At 41.8% G+C, this 15,831-nt stretch overlaps 1 protein-coding gene across 1 annotated transcript; it reads right to left on the bottom strand.

Moving 5' to 3' along the window:
* Window positions 1-36: 36 nt before the first annotated feature.
* Window positions 37-15,526, bottom strand: abcb4 (ATP-binding cassette, sub-family B (MDR/TAP), member 4). Its single transcript, XM_044033315.1, has 28 exons — window positions 15,426-15,526; window positions 15,125-15,198; window positions 14,770-14,857; window positions 14,161-14,308; window positions 13,981-14,032; window positions 12,552-12,743; window positions 11,873-12,044; window positions 11,648-11,772; window positions 11,043-11,214; window positions 10,848-10,961; window positions 10,233-10,343; window positions 10,029-10,154; window positions 8,828-9,031; window positions 8,565-8,735; window positions 7,780-7,941; window positions 7,485-7,664; window positions 7,146-7,292; window positions 6,950-7,054; window positions 6,676-6,753; window positions 6,238-6,321; window positions 5,921-6,124; window positions 5,657-5,757; window positions 5,417-5,557; window positions 4,755-4,911; window positions 4,469-4,666; window positions 2,976-3,182; window positions 1,917-2,063; window positions 37-984 (listed from the first exon to the last, which is right to left on the bottom strand). Exons 2-28 carry the CDS (start codon window positions 15,187-15,189, stop codon window positions 778-780), a joined length of 3,858 nt encoding a protein of 1,285 aa, XP_043889250.1. The 5' UTR covers window positions 15,190-15,198; window positions 15,426-15,526; the 3' UTR covers window positions 37-777.
* Window positions 15,527-15,831: the final 305 nt, after the last annotated feature.

Genomic DNA, 15,831 nt, shown 5'->3' with positions numbered 1-15,831 from the left:
CGTATAAACACAATGATTTTAAAAGAAGGCAATGACTCCTGCATAGTAAACTTTAATATAGAAGCATATTCTGAAAAAGGTTAGTAATTCTGTGTTTGTGTACAAACAAAAAGGTTCATCGAAGTATTCATCAAACAATTTCCCCAAAGCACATTATCTGTAGAAGGTGATTTCAGTGCCAAAGATCAGTTAAATGTATTATGATGCATAATAAATCAGTATTGTTAGCTGTCACAATAGGTGGCAAATTCAAAAATCAGCAACAGAACGTTGACTTTCAGTAGCTTCATCTTAGAGGAGAAAGCACTGGCCATACAGTCACAGAGTATAAATACAATACTTTTTTTTTTTTTACAAGAGACAACGAGAGAGCAATCAATACAACAGAGTTTCCATGGCACATATTTAAACCTGCTATAGTAAACAAATGGTGTTTGTAATGAAAATTTAAATAGGCCATCATTAACAGAGGGGTCCCGAAACAGCTAATGCAGCTAGTAGGTCATTCATTTTTAATTTCCTACTGTGTGTTCCCTGAATAATACAATAATTAGCTGACAACTAATGAACAATAATCAGTGCTTCACATTTTACTGACAGCTAACTTGTCTTGACACAACTCAAGTGTACGACACTGAAGAGGATCAGACCCAGCTACACAAATGTGAGGTGTAAGGCTGATAGTAAAAGGCACAGGAGTGTAATTACAGTCATCTTGATGCAGAGAAATAAAAATAGTTTGTGTTGTGTTGCACTCCGTGTCCTCTCCCTGGCCTCTTACTCCCTATTATGGCCCAACTGCGTGGTAACTAACATGTGATAGATACCCTTTTTGGCCAGCAGCTGTTGATGTGTCCCCTGTTCCACCACAACTCCTCCCTGCAACACGGCGATGCGGTCAGCATTCTGGATGGTGGACAGACGGTGAGCCACGATGATGCACGTCCTCCCCTGGCTGGCCTGGTCCAGCGCCTCCTGCACCACCTGCAGAGAGCAACATGTCGGTGACAACGGTGAGGATTTTTACTTTCACGTCTTTAACTGGAACATATCACTTGCAGTTTCTTCTTGTTTATTAAAATGAAAAGGGTTTTGGGGAAACAAACACAATCAAGCAATGATTCACTGCCGTGATAAATGTTTTCAGACTACTAAGGAATTCTCTTCCCTTGGAAAAGAATTTCCTGTTAATGAAAGTTCCTGGATATGTTGGTGTATGAGCTACTGGCTCATATTGTCATATGTAGTGTTTTATGGATGTATCCAATCACATCTACTAGTGCAGCATCTGCATATTATAACCAGCACACATTGAGAGCCACATGGTTGTACAGTGTTCTCCTTGTATGTGTGTGTGTGTGTGGGTTCGCGCTGGGTTCTCCTGTTTCCTCCCACCCCAAAACACATTAAATGAGAGCCTGAATGGGTGTTTGTGTTTGTGTGTTGGTCCTGCAATGGACTGGCGACCTGGGTCCAGGGTGTGACCCCGCCTCTCAGCCATGTGTCAGCTGGGATAGGCCCCCCCCCACGACCATCACGTGGAGGATAATGCGGTAGAGATTCTTTAAATCTCAGTACATATTCTGAGCAATACTGTTGTTGCCAGCACTTGAGGAATAGTGTCAAAACTGCAGTCTGTAACTTTTAAATATAAACAATGTCGCCAAAATTCCCTAGCTGCACACAGGAAGTGACTTGTTTCAAGTAAAGACAGACAGACGCAGGCGACACATAATAAAAGTTATGTAATGCTGCGTTACTGTGATGGTTGATAAGGAAACAAGTGATTTATGTTATTTCAAGGAGGAGAATAAAAACCACTGGGAGAATAATTCTTCCCCCTTAATTATGAAGCAAAAAATATAGTGAGTTGGTCTCACTGGTGCCAGCATGACACGTGGGACAGAGACTCTCACCTTCTCGCTTTCAGTGTCGAGTGCAGAGGTGGCCTCATCCAGCAGCAACAGTTTAGGGTTGCGTAGGATGGCTCGGGCTATGGCTACTCGCTGCTTCTGTCCACCCGACAGCTGTGCTCCCTTGTCACCTGCCTGAGTGTCGTACTTCTGCTCATGCAACCAGAGAGAGGGAGAGAGGGAGAGAGAGAGAGGAGTTGATTGTTGCACTTTGCACAGGAATGAGTGAACTACAGAAGGAGTCATTGTGGAAAAAGTGACATCTCTCCACAACACTTCCATCCAAATTGCATTTTCTTTTTACCCTGATAAAAATGACATACTCAGAAAGCACTAATTTAATTAATAATCTCATTATCTAGACATGGACATGACATAATTGGATCTTATCGTCCTATTGGAGTTTTTACAGCAGTGGATGTTGTGAGTCATATTCAGTAACTGAGTCAGGTACTTGTCTTGTCTCATTGTGTTTTATCTGTCGCAATACACATTTGATTGTGTTGTTGTGTGAGTGTAACGCTGATTTTATCACCACGTACAGTGCTGCGAAAACCCCGAGCGACAATTTCATCTGAATAACCTTTGACTAACATTATTTTTATTTTTATCACGTTATCACTGAAATAACAAAGACAATTGTCAAGGGAATCCGAGCCGCTTGTATTCACCAATGATTGCACAGAATGTTTGGGCCTGGACAATTTAATTTTTTAATACTTTTATGGAGAGAGGACGCGACATATCATTTTTATGGGCATTCCATGTGAGCAGTATTTGGAAAAGAGGTGTTGTGTAGTTTCTGGATTTGTCAAATCTGTGGTTGATACTAAAGTTGATAATAGATAGTTACTGATCATCCTCTCATGTACAATCAAAAATGTGAATGGAATGCAGCCCCCACTCGTTTTGTATAATCTCTGGCACGTTAACACACACCATATCTCTGTTGTAACTGTAACTTTATCTTTGTGCAATTGATGGCCTTGAGGTGTTGCAAACACAACTGCTTCATAAAAGAAGAAAACAATAACCATAACAACAGGACAGTCCAGCGTTTACCTGTGGCAGGTCCACGATAAAGTTGTGAATGTTCGCCGCCTTAGCAGCTGCCTCTATCTCCTCCATGATTACAGTGCGGCTGTTGTCTCCATATGCGATGTTTTCGGCCAAAGAGCAGTCAAACAGCACGGGCTCCTGGGATACGATGCCTATCTGGGATCTCAACCAGTGAATGTTCAAATTCTTCACATGTACACCGTCCAGCAACTAAAAGAGACATCATAGCAAAATATTATTATTTCTTTTTACTGACAATACTTTTGACAATCTGTTCCCTTTTAAATTGAGTCAACATTGAATAACATTAGCCTTTATTCTCAAGGGGAAATGTTTCCATTGACTTAGACTGATCAGGCATAACATTACGACATAATGAAGTGAATAGGACTGATTATCTCTTCATCATGGCACCTGTTAGTGTTCAAAGTAGATGTGTTAGAAACAAGAAAATGGGCAGGTGTAAGGATTTGACGAGCCAAATTGTGATGGCTAGACAACTGGGTCACATCATCTCCAAAACTGCAGCTCTTGTGAGGTGTTCCCTGCAGAGGTCGGTATCTATCAAAAGTGGTCCAAGGAAAGAACAGTGGTGAACTGGCGCCAGGATCGTTGATGCACGTGTGGAGCGAAGGCTAGCCCGTGTGGTCTGATCCAACAGATTGCTGAAAAAGTGAATGCTGGTTCTGATAGAAAGGCGTCAGAATACACAGTGCACCACGGTTTGATGCGTATGGTGCAGCACAGCGCAGCGTGCCACAAAGCAAAAAGGGTTCAGGAATGGTTTGAGGGCCGTTTGAAATCTCAGTGAATTCTTTTGTTTAGCGCGTCAGACAATCAGACAAGAAAATCCTCCTCCTCCTGCTGTGAGAACATCTCCATCTGTCTGTCTTTTATTACTATCCAACAGAAAATGTGTAATTTTAATTGGTCGTCCAAGTCCTATAGCGAGGGGGAGGTGTAAACAGTATAACTGTTCCTAATTTTTTTTTATCAGGAAGTTAGCAACCCTACATGGTGCTGAGTTGACTATACTGTACATTGTGTCTTATGACAGTGGTCAAAACTCACATTAATTACGACACTGAGATAAAACTGAAACAGTCGAGATACTGCCTGCAAAACCAAAGCGATGAGCTGAAAGATGCTAAAGTGCTACACAGGGCAGAGGAAAAGTCGTCTGACGAGAGATATCTGAGCTTGCTGTGAAGAGCAAGTCCTGTGATCCCTTGCTGTGGATACTGAAACGTGAATTCTAATCAAACCGGTTAATATTCTGCCAGATTAGGAAACAGTGAAGGCTCAGTGATAACCTTTTTTATCGTCTCGCAGTTTTGTGAACACTCTCGACATTCAGTAGAAACTGCACTGTACGGGCCTCATAATATCCCTGTGTCATCAGTGCATGGCTGTAAAGTAGCTATAAACAGTCCATCCTGCTAAACATTAGCTAAATGACAGTAGGTGAAAAGACAAGAGTGCGAACATCTTCTTACCACTCTCCCTTCTCTGGGGTCATAGAACCTCTCAATCAGCTGGATGATGGTACTCTTTCCACACCCACTGCTCCCAACCAACGCCAGCGTTTCTCCCTTCTTCACCTTCAGATTCAGCCCTCGGAGGATGGGCAGATCAGGTCGTGTAGGGTAGTGAAATGAAATGTCCTCAAAGTGCACATTGCCATTAAATGTGTCCTGGATATAAGAGTCATATGTTAACACTTGTGTGAAAAGCTGTATAGTAAATATCGACTTTGGCGTGTTGGGAGTTTGTGACACATACCAATTTCTCTCCTTCCTCTGAAAGATTATCAATGGCAGGCTCGAGGTTTATCAGCATCATGATGTGGGAAGCTGACGTTCTGGCCTTAGCGTAGTTTGGAGCGAAGGTGTTGGCCTCGCCGATGGCCATGGCACCGTACAGGACAGCCGAAATCACACTGGCAGAGGGAATCAAACAAACAACAAAAGCACCAGTTCAGTTATACTTTTGTATGTTTTCACAAGTCGAACCAACAATGTAATAATGTACAATCAAAAGCATTATCCACAGTTCCCAAAATATTTCACTGTTTCCACAAAATCCACGTGTTATCACAATGTGAGGATTTGCTACATGTCACCTGGAAATAACATGTTTTATAGTTTTATGGTCGTCACAAGCTCAAACATGTAATGAACTCTGGACTATCTCGTTGTGTGGAGGCTCTTAGTAAAGTGACTCCTCCTACCTGTGTCAATGAATTACATCACCGCCGTTAAACCCACGTGCACATGTGATTCAACAACACAGGTAGAAGTTCAGCCACCTTTCACATGCTTCTCTACACATTAATGATTAAAAGACAAATAAACAGCCACTCCTCACGGCAGGAATACTGCAGTTACTGCGCATGGTGTAAATCTACCAGCGCTCACAGCACTTGAAAATTGATCTCTACTCACAGGAAAACTCCTTCAACGGTCATCCGTTCATTCTCAATGAGCCAAGCGCCAAATCGGAAACATCCTGCATAAGCAAAGTAGATCACAGCCTGGGAGAAAGCGAAGGTGATTCCATACACTTGGGCCTTTTTCTTTGAGTTCCTGTAGAAATAGAATGTTTTATTACATTTTATTTACATTTATTACATTTGATTAAAAATAGCTAGTGAGTGACGCATCTGTGGTTAAAAGAAAACGTACTTATATGGCACTAAGAGGTTTTCCTGATACAAAGACTCAAACTTGGCTTCTCTGGTGAGAGAGGCGACCGTTCGGATGTTCTCGATGGCTTCTGTCGCAATCTGTGGAGACACACACACACACACACACACACACACACACACACACACACACACACACACAGCATGATGTCTACTGTATTAGGTCAGTGACTCGGCAATAAAAAACACCATTAAAAAAAAAAGGAAGCTCCTAAAATTCATGTGCTGAGTACTGAATCCTTGCCTTTCCAGCCTTCTCCAGCTCCACCTTGTCTTTGGCAGCGTGTCCGGCAAGCGCCTGCATCTGCACGGCTCCAGCCACCACCAAGACGGGCACCACGGTCAGGATGAGCAACGTCAGCTCCCAGCCGTATATGAAGGAGATGATTAGACTGGTGCCCAGGTTAGCAATGTTCTGGGCAAATGTGGCCAAACGAACTCCTGTAGCCTGAGTAGATGAAAGGGCTGGTTAAACAGCTGAAGACATTGATTTTTGGAAGTGATTTGAGCTGATAGTCTTTGTCAAATTGCATTTTGTTATGTGTCTGTGTCAAAACTTACCCCCTGGACTTGGGCAGCATCTGTGGCCAGTCTCGTAGTGAGAGCTCCAACGCTGTTTTTTGGGTTGTCAAACCAGCCAAGGTCCTTTAAAAAAAAAACAACACACCATCACAACCATCAACAACAACAGCAGTCAGACATTTTTAGATTACTTATAATAAAACATTTAGCCTAAAAGTGGCTGAAAACCCTGTTTCCCTTTAACATGAAACAGTAACTACTAAATAAACATACATGTTATCATTTTGACTAAAATGTTGCTAAACTGCTGCATGTACATGATTTCAATTTTATGTTGTACATTAAAATACATAACAGTGTCTTTGACATCTTTGAGCCCTTGGATTATTCATGTACTCATGGAAGAAGCAATGTTTAGGTTACTGCAAACTCTGGGCCACTTTCTTTAAAGAAACCAGTGCCGTTTCTGTAACGCACCTGTCTCATCATGGACTTGAAAGCCCGGAGTCTCAGTTTGAGGGTCAGAATCTCTCCAGATTTACCAAAACAGAAACCCTGTACAAAAAGACAGAAGACATCAGCATGTGTATTTCTCGTTTGCACTGTAATCTGCTTCAGAAAGGCTTATTCTATACAGAAAATGATCAATTTACAACTATTGTACGTGTATGTAAACATACGTATGGGTAGTATATTCAATTTCTGCCAGTAAACCTGCTTAAATGTTACACTCTGGATTTTTAACACACACCTGCAGAAACATGGTGACAAATGAGACAGCTCCAATCATGGCAAACATGAGAGAAAAGAAAGTGGACCTTTCTTTGACAATTGCTTGATCGGGCTCTGCAAACACCTAAGAGGAGAAACAAAAAAACAACAACCTGAAAAACGCTGAAAAACGCTGACTCTTTTTTATGGCACAGATACAGATAACAGTGACCTACGGTGATGATCTTGGAGAAGAACACAGCAAACAGCGGCTGCATTGCACCATTGATGACAGCGCAGATGAGCCCCACTACAATGTATGGCCACTCGGAGAGGTTCAAACTCATGATCTTTATGAGGGACACAGTGGGCACGTGCTCTTCCTGCAGAGAGAGACAAACGAGGGGAGTTACAACACTGGGTTATCTTTCCATCTGGCAAAATGACGAAAGACAATGGATTCGGATTGATGAGCGACCAAGCAAGCAAGCAAAAAGTGGAGAAGGAACAGTTTTGCCATTTCTTAACACCTCTTTTTCACAAAGCCTGTTTGATCTGTTGACACAACAGCTCACCTCTTCTGTCTGGTTTTTGCCATCCTTCTCTTTTTCCTCTTTCCCTCCCTGTGACGTCATGGAGGAGCCTCTTGTAGACTTCCTCCTGTAGAGAGAGGACTCAGAGAAGCTCAGTGGGCTCTTCTCTTCTGCTGGTGTCTCATTCTCTGCTTCCTTCTCCTCCTTGGCTTTCTCAAACGTCTGCAGTTTGGAGAGAGCGGGAGGAAACCGCAAACACAATCAATACCAAAGCCTGCCTCTTTTGAAATTAGGTTTTTGAGTGCAAACAAACTATGTGTGTGTGTGTGTGTACTACCTGTGTGGTGACCAGTGTATGGTAGATTCCTTGTTTTTCCATCAGGTCGCCGTGAGTCCCCACCTCTTCTATTTTACCGCTCTGGAAGCCAGCGATGACATCAGCGTTCCTGATGGTTGAGAGGCGATGAGCCACCACTATGGTGGTACGACCCAGTCGGACCTGCAGTCAAGTACACGCGCCTCAGTTTTTGTGTTCAGTGTATGCTAAGATCTACAAGAAGGGGCTAAAATGTTATGGGTATTTATATTATATTCAATATTTATGAGGCATTTTTTTTACGCCAGCTCAGTCTGCACAAATGCTTGGGGTTCAAGGGGTAAAGTTGTGAGAACACCATGGCAATGCCAGCTAGTGTGAAGGTAACGTCCTGAAACGCAAGGACTGAAGACATAGGAATGATGTATCGCTTGGAAAACTTCCCTTAAGAAAATCTTAACTCTTGTTTTGTTTTCTTTCTCCTTAGCATGTGGCTGTTTATCACAAGAAGAAGACGACACGTTTTGTTTGAGCGACGGCTGCGAACTGCACGATAAGAGACCTCTGTTTTGCTCATCATTACTTTGCTCGGAAGCGGCGATTCTCTGATCATTCAGACTACAATGTATCTAGCGCCACCATGAGGATAGTGACCACTGAGTTTGGTACCATGACAGAAGTGTGCCAAAAACTGGGACGGTAAGGACGGGTGGAAATGCATATTGTTGTCATGTACCAAACTAAACTGGACTGTACCGGTCGGTGGAAATGGGGGCTTTACTAGCTATTAGCTGAATGTCTTGTACCTTATCCAGAGCAGATTGAACAATGGTCTCACTCTCAGCATCCAGGGCAGATGTGGCTTCATCCAGCAGAAGAATTTTGGGGTTGCGGACGAGAGCTCGAGCAATGGCAATCCTCTGCTTCTGTCCCCCGCTCATCTGAGTCCCTCTGTCCCCGACGTGCGTCTCAAACTTCTGCTCAAACGGAAAGAGCCTGAGCATTAGCCACTGGTAGACAGATTTCTCGAGAACCACAGACAGCCGGTGAGTTCTGAGTGCATTCTTACCTCGGGAAGTTTCATAATGAAATCATATGCATTGGCCTCCTTGGCAGCTTGTTCGATCTCCTTCTGCGTCACGTCGAGTCGGCCGTATCTGATGTTCTCAGAGATGGTGGTGGCAAAGAGGATGGGCTCCTGACTCACCACGCCGATCATCTCCCTCAGGTAGCGGACATTAAGAGAACGAATGTCATGACCATCGATACACACCTACAGTGAGGGAGGGAACAGACGCATATTTGAAACAGCTGTTTGTTCCATTTATCATTGTTGTTGCATATTATTAGAGACATTAAGAGGAAATCCACTGATTTTATACATCATGTCTGTTCACAGGTGTTATGAAGTGCTACTGTATATGTGAACAAAGTTGAACAGAGCCCTGAAGTAAAATGCAGCTTATATGTGCCACAATTAGCAGTTTGGGAATAAATCAGATGCTAAGTTAAATAAAATAGTATATTAATAATACTATTATTACAGTATATACTTATTTTATCACTATGGACACTACTTCTCATACTATTAGTGTATTGTATATATTTTTTGTCCTTAATTAAGTCACTGTCTCGTATTTTTGTATTGTATCATTATTATTATTAGTATTATTATCGATATTATTAATAGTTATTGCTATCACTTTCTTGTTTTGACCTTTTTGATTCTAATCAGGGCCCTTGTAACTCATGAATTTACCCAGGTATCAATGAAGGATGTTCATCTTAAATCACAAACTGATTTATCAGAGATCCAGATTAAATGTTAAAATAATATCTGGAACAAACCGCTGTTGCATTTGATCCTTTTCTATTCCTGTATAATACAAATCCTGTACAAGGAGTACAGGATTATGTGCAGTAGGCAGAATATTTTTGGTATTATTGATCGGTAACTCAGAAATAACCTTTTATCAAATTGTTATCAAAATTGCTACTCCAGCATCAGCAGCGACTGCCTATGCTGCAAAGCAACCTAAAGAAGGAACGAGTCAGACAGAAAGCACGATTAAACCTGCATCGAGTTTCACAGATGCAGAGTTTGCCTCTGGTCATCCGTCGGTCCTGAATGAAATACAGTTAGTGAGTCGGTCTGTCTGTGCCCATCTTTATTTCCTTCATGACCTGCAATTATTTTTTCTAGAGATTCTATCTGCTGTAGATAGAAGTAATTGGCTATGCCGACAAATATTAAATGAAATGGCACTCACAGATCCTTCGTGAGGGTCGTAGAACCTCTGCAGCAGCTGGATTGTTGTGCTTTTACCACAGCCACTGCTGCCCACCAGGGCTATGGTTTGTCCAGAATCCACGCTCAGAGACATGTTGTCTAACACCTACAAAGGAAGACAACATTAATTACGACAGCACAGTATGATATCATAACACTATAAGGTCGTCTGTGGGTGACATACTTTAACGTCCGGTCTGGAGGGGTAACTGAAGTGAATGTTGTTGAACTCGATGTTTCCTCTGATGAAGTCCGGCTTGAAGCCCTCCTCTGAGTAGCTGTCGATAATCGGTCTCTGTGGAGACATCAAGAGTCAAGGACATTTCCTTCACTTCTAAAACTCGTGCTCCTGTCTGATAATCTCAAACAGAGAGGAAGGCTGTAAGGCCTCCATGTTAGGGGGAGCTTATTGAACAAGGCTGATGTTTATTTTCACAGCTCCTTTGTGTTTTTGCCATTTGTGCTGACAAACACACAGACACACACATGCTCATTGTGGTATTTATACAGCCATAAGTCTGTGATGTGCAGAGACAAACGTCACTCATATGTTTGAGCTATATAGAGAAGTTACAGACGTTACTTTCATCATACAGAAACAGCAAAAGCACTAATCACATCACTATTTTGTGTCAGTGAGTGGAAGTAGTTTCACCAAAAGGTAGAAGCTACTGTAACCAAGTGACCCGTGATGTTCAAATGAGAGCAAAAGCCACCATCACGTTATTGACCACTGTCCAGCAGCAAAGATATTAACAATGACTTAGACACTTTAGGCAGAAAATATAAATTCCCTCACCTGATCAATGATGCTGTACACTTTATGAGCAGCTCCACGGGCACTGGCAAAAGTCTGGATGTTGGCAGAGGACTGTCCCATCGTGAACACTCCAATGAGCACAACAAAGAACACCTAAAAAGACACACACAGGAAATGTTAGTCTTAGCTGAACAAAACTGATTTTTCAGACCTGGTTATAATGTGTCTACTCACAGTAAGTACACTCCCGATGGTGTACTCCCCACTCAGGATGAGTGTACTGCCATACCAGAAGGCCAAGGCATATGACAGGTAGATCATCAAGAAGGTGAAGCCCATTGAAATGTTAGCAGTGAGTGCCTTCTTAATTCCCATTTCCTTAGCGTCCTCCAAGTTCTTTTGATATCTGTGGTTTAACAGACACAAGGATAAGCGCTAGTGCTCTGTCTGGATCCATGAAAACAAAGGTTAGGGCTCTATGAGCTGAAATTAACAACGTTAGCCTTAAATATGTAAAACAACAACAAAAACTTTATTTGTTGTAGTCTTTGTGGAGGCTTTAAACACTGTATCTAGGCAACACAGTACAGCATCACATGTTACACTGTGGCTGTAAATCGACTACAGAATGAAATAGAATGTTAAAAGGGAAACATGGGCTACATATTAAATTGTCTTGTAACATGTCATTAGTGTGGAACATGTTTGCCACCGTGTTGGCAGGTGAGAGGTTGTTGACATTGTCTTATAGGATATAAAAGGTCACTGCATGGAAAAAGGGGCTAAACTTAGTGTATCCTGCTCCAGTATCTGCTTCATAACACAGTGGGTGTACACACCTCTTGATCTCTCTGTTCTGACCACTGAAGGCAAACACTGTCCTGATTGCAGAGAGCACCTCCTCTGCTACAGCTCCTGCTTTGGCATACGCAGTCTGCTCTTTACTCGTGAAGGTTGTCAGCACCTGTTCAGACATGATGGATGTTTATTTAACTTACTGCGCCTGCAGAGGCCAGTGTGTTTATGATTAACATAACCATACTGCATATACAGTAGCGAGTTACCTTGCTGTAGAATGCGGCTGAAATGCCCAGCAAGGGGCTCACAGCCAGAATGACCAGGGTGAGCTTCCAGCCTTTGGTGAAGCCGATGACAAAAGAGGCGATTAAGGTGGTGAAGGACTGAATCAGCATCCCCACCTTGTCGCCAATACCCTCTTGGATCTTATAGACATCACTAACACATGCAAATACAAACAAAGGTTCCACAAATGATCTCCAAAGTACCACAACATTTGTCAATATAGGGGAAATCTTCAGAAATATTCGATAGTGGCAACCAGATTCATGATTTGGCCAAACCCTATGATGCTGATTTGCAAACAAATGTTGACAGAGGTCACATTTGGATGATAATAACTGTCAATCATTCTTGTGTCCACTCATATGTTCTGTACATTATTGTCTATTTTACTCTAAAAAGGAACATGATTTACATCAAAACTAATAATTCAGACCATTAACTTAGCAGGAAAATGTTCTTTTTTTGCCACCAGCAGAGCACCCCCTGGTGACTATTTCATATTTTTTATTTCCTGATAAGCTTCACCGGCAAACCAGAACACTGCATGCATTTTTATATGCAGTCTATGTACAGTAGATTTGCAAATGTGAGGGGCCCTGCTTGCAGTGGGATCACTGAATTACAGTTGCACAAAAAGTGTGATGCTTCTCCAGCACTTACTCCATGAGACGTGTGTTGAGCTCTCCTGTTTCATTGACATCGAACCAGCCGATGTCCTGCTGCATGATGTGGTGGAAAAACAACTTGCGGATGCGTTTGACCTGCCGTCCAGCTGCCACCGTCCACAGGGAAACCTGGAAGTAAGATGCTACAAGGGCACCAGCTCCCATGATAGAGTAGTAGATGGCAAACCTGGAAGAAGGCAAGTATTGTGACAAATAAGAGTCCAGTAGATCTGCTTAAATTTAAAATAATTTGGAGGTTGGTGGCATTTATAATTTAAGCAAAAAAAAAGATGTGATTTTCTGTCAAATAAAGTCCCTGCATCCTGAATTTTGGTTGAGGTTTTAGGTTATCGGACATTTGTTAACATAAAACACTACAAATATAACACACATGATCTTTAACAACACCATGTGTAAGAGAATAGAATAGTGTTAACATGTTAATCATGATTAATTAAGGACCCACCTAAACGGCCATTAAAAAAAATCATTAATGCGTGAAGCATCTTGTTGTATGAGGTACATAGAGGGAATCACAGGGTATCTCACGATATGATACGCGATACATGGTCCACGATACCGATAATATCACGATACAAAGATTTTGTGATAATCGATATATTGCAAGACAATCATATAGCGATACATCATGATATCTGTCTAACTGAAGAAAACAAAACATCTGTGAACAGTTTAAAGTGCTCTTCTTCAGCCAGGTAACTTCCACTCAAATTTCCCTCATTCATCTTAGCAGCGCCACCATAAGAAGACATGAAGTAGTGACGCCTGGTGAGTGAAACTGTTTACTTCAGAGCACATTCATTTATTAATTTTAATATATATATATATTATATATATATATAATATAGATATTTGCTCTGGTGCATCGATTATCGTATTGCACGAGGAAGGACAGCGATAAATCACCAAATCCATATTTTGACCCACCTCTAGTACTAGTACACATAATCAGCAAACTGGTCCACTACTGCCTATTTTTGATAAGTTTGTGTTGCTTATGTAAAAGCAGCAATACACCATTCATTGAAGATTTATTAGGTGAACCTTTAGGTGTCAGTGGCTAAAATCAGTTTCTCCTGGTGTCCCTGCTGACAACCACGTTATCACTTAGTGTGTGCCTGTCTCTCTGCTGCTTGTCAGCACATGGAGTGCACAGACCACAGACAGCTGTATGGACACAGACTACTGGACTGTATGTGTAAGTGCCCCAGAACTGGAGAAGCCTCTTGGAGCAGAGGTGAAACATCTTAAAGAAACTCCTGAAATCTTTGTTCTGGATGACTGAGCGCTTTATATATGTTATTATCATTGTGCACATGAGGTAGTTTACAGTCTGGTAAATCGAGGCGTAGCACATTTCATAATATTCTGTGACATGTGAGTTGCTTGTGTTTGAGTCTTACTCGGTCATATCCTCTTGCAGAGTGTTGGTCATGTTGGTGATATCTGAAAAATCTGAAAAACGGTAACGAAGGACATGGTTAACGTATTACTTCTTTTCATACATGGGAATGATGTGTGTGTGTGTGTGTGTGTGTGTGTGTGTGTGTGTGTGTGTGTGCAGACTGTGACTGACAACTCACTCATATTTGGCACTTGGGCGCTATTTACAAAACTGTCTGTCATGTCCCCAAACACGATGCACATGAGAGGGAGCACCACGCCGTTGGCAATGGCCATCACTGTCCCAACAAGGATCATCAGAATGTCCCAGTTTTCTGCAAACCTGAACTGCACGCACATAAAAAAGAGAAATAAGCATGTGTATTTTGTAGGGGAGAAATCTCGATTCTGTGGCTGGATGAAAGCATTTTCAACTACGAAAACACAACAGGAAGAGACTTTTAACTCGGGGCCGCTATTGTGTTCTCACAGCAGGCGATAGGTGGAGTCCACCCAAACAACAGGAGGATGTATACACACGGACACACACACACACACACACACACACACACACATTTGGACAGACTAAACAAAGTGTTATCCTAATCTTAACTAAAACCAACCACTTTTGTATTATTTAATCATTTATTTAAAGTTTTTTCATCATCACAAACATACAAGTACACACACACAAACACACACACACATATGTCATTTGAATTGCACTCAAAGCCAATAATTCTGTCCACACTGGTCCTGATTCTGAGAGACAGAGACAGATCACAGTGAGATGAAAACTGATCACTTACCAAAGCAACGGGGCCAACCATAGACAACTTTGGCTCTTTTTCTTTCTTCTTCTTCGTCTTTCTGCTTTTTGTGTCATCCTTGTTCTCACTAAAGTCACACATGGACAAAAACAAATCAAATATAAAGACGCTAAATAAACGCTGAATACGAAACTCAGGCTTCAGTTTCCAGTGATAAAATAAGTCATCGGATATTATTTCACTTATATAAGCATAACACACACACTATAATTCTGTGGCTGCTTCGAAATAACTTTGAAACTAAATTATGAAGTCGCAAATAATAGCAATACTAAAATAAAATAAAAATAAAATCACTACCTAATTAATTATTGACGGATTAAAGTGCGTTTACCTTAAATCCCCGTTTAGTTCGAGTTTGGACTCGGGTACATTTTTCTGGTCCTCTTTTCCACCCATGTCTGGAGCCTGTGACGGGGAAAAGGCTCTGTTTACATTTCACTGCAATATCTAAACATATTATATAAACTCTGTCTCTTACAAAAAAACAAAAAAAACAAAAAAAACAACGGTGATCACGTGTGGAATAAAACGTCCTTTAATTCGAAGACTCTTTGATTCGTTTGGCGCGTGAACAGGTGAGAAAACAAGCACCACACGAGGAGAGAGACACATTATTAGAGGTTAAATCTTACTGTTCCAGGGCGGTTTCCTCCCTCAGAGCTGTCACACTCACAAAGAGCAGAGACGCTGGTCCTGTCCTCCTGTCCTGTCCTGTGTCCTCTCTGTCAGTCCTCCTCCTCCCTCTGTACGACATCACGTGGCTTTGTGGCAACGATGACGTCTGCACGCGCGCGCGCGCACACACACACACACACACAAGGTCTCAAGATATATCTTGAGACGTTGTATTTTGCTGATACTGTCTTAAAACCCTTAATGTACTCAGCTATTTCCTTCTTAAATTGCATCAGCTACGATAGCCAAGCTTTTTCTCTGGAGCAAATGTCACACTACTTTCCTGATTGTGTGTTGTAAACCACCTTCACGGTCTTGAATATTGTATGTATTGTAATGCATACCCTCTCAGGCTCTGACCAG

This window comes from Solea senegalensis, linkage group LG9 (genome assembly GCF_019176455.1).
Source record: "Solea senegalensis isolate Sse05_10M linkage group LG9, IFAPA_SoseM_1, whole genome shotgun sequence".
NCBI lineage: Eukaryota > Metazoa > Chordata > Actinopteri > Pleuronectiformes > Soleidae > Solea > Solea senegalensis.
Note: the sequence above shows the minus strand (reverse complement) of the source record. Positions and strands in the feature narration are given on the sequence as shown.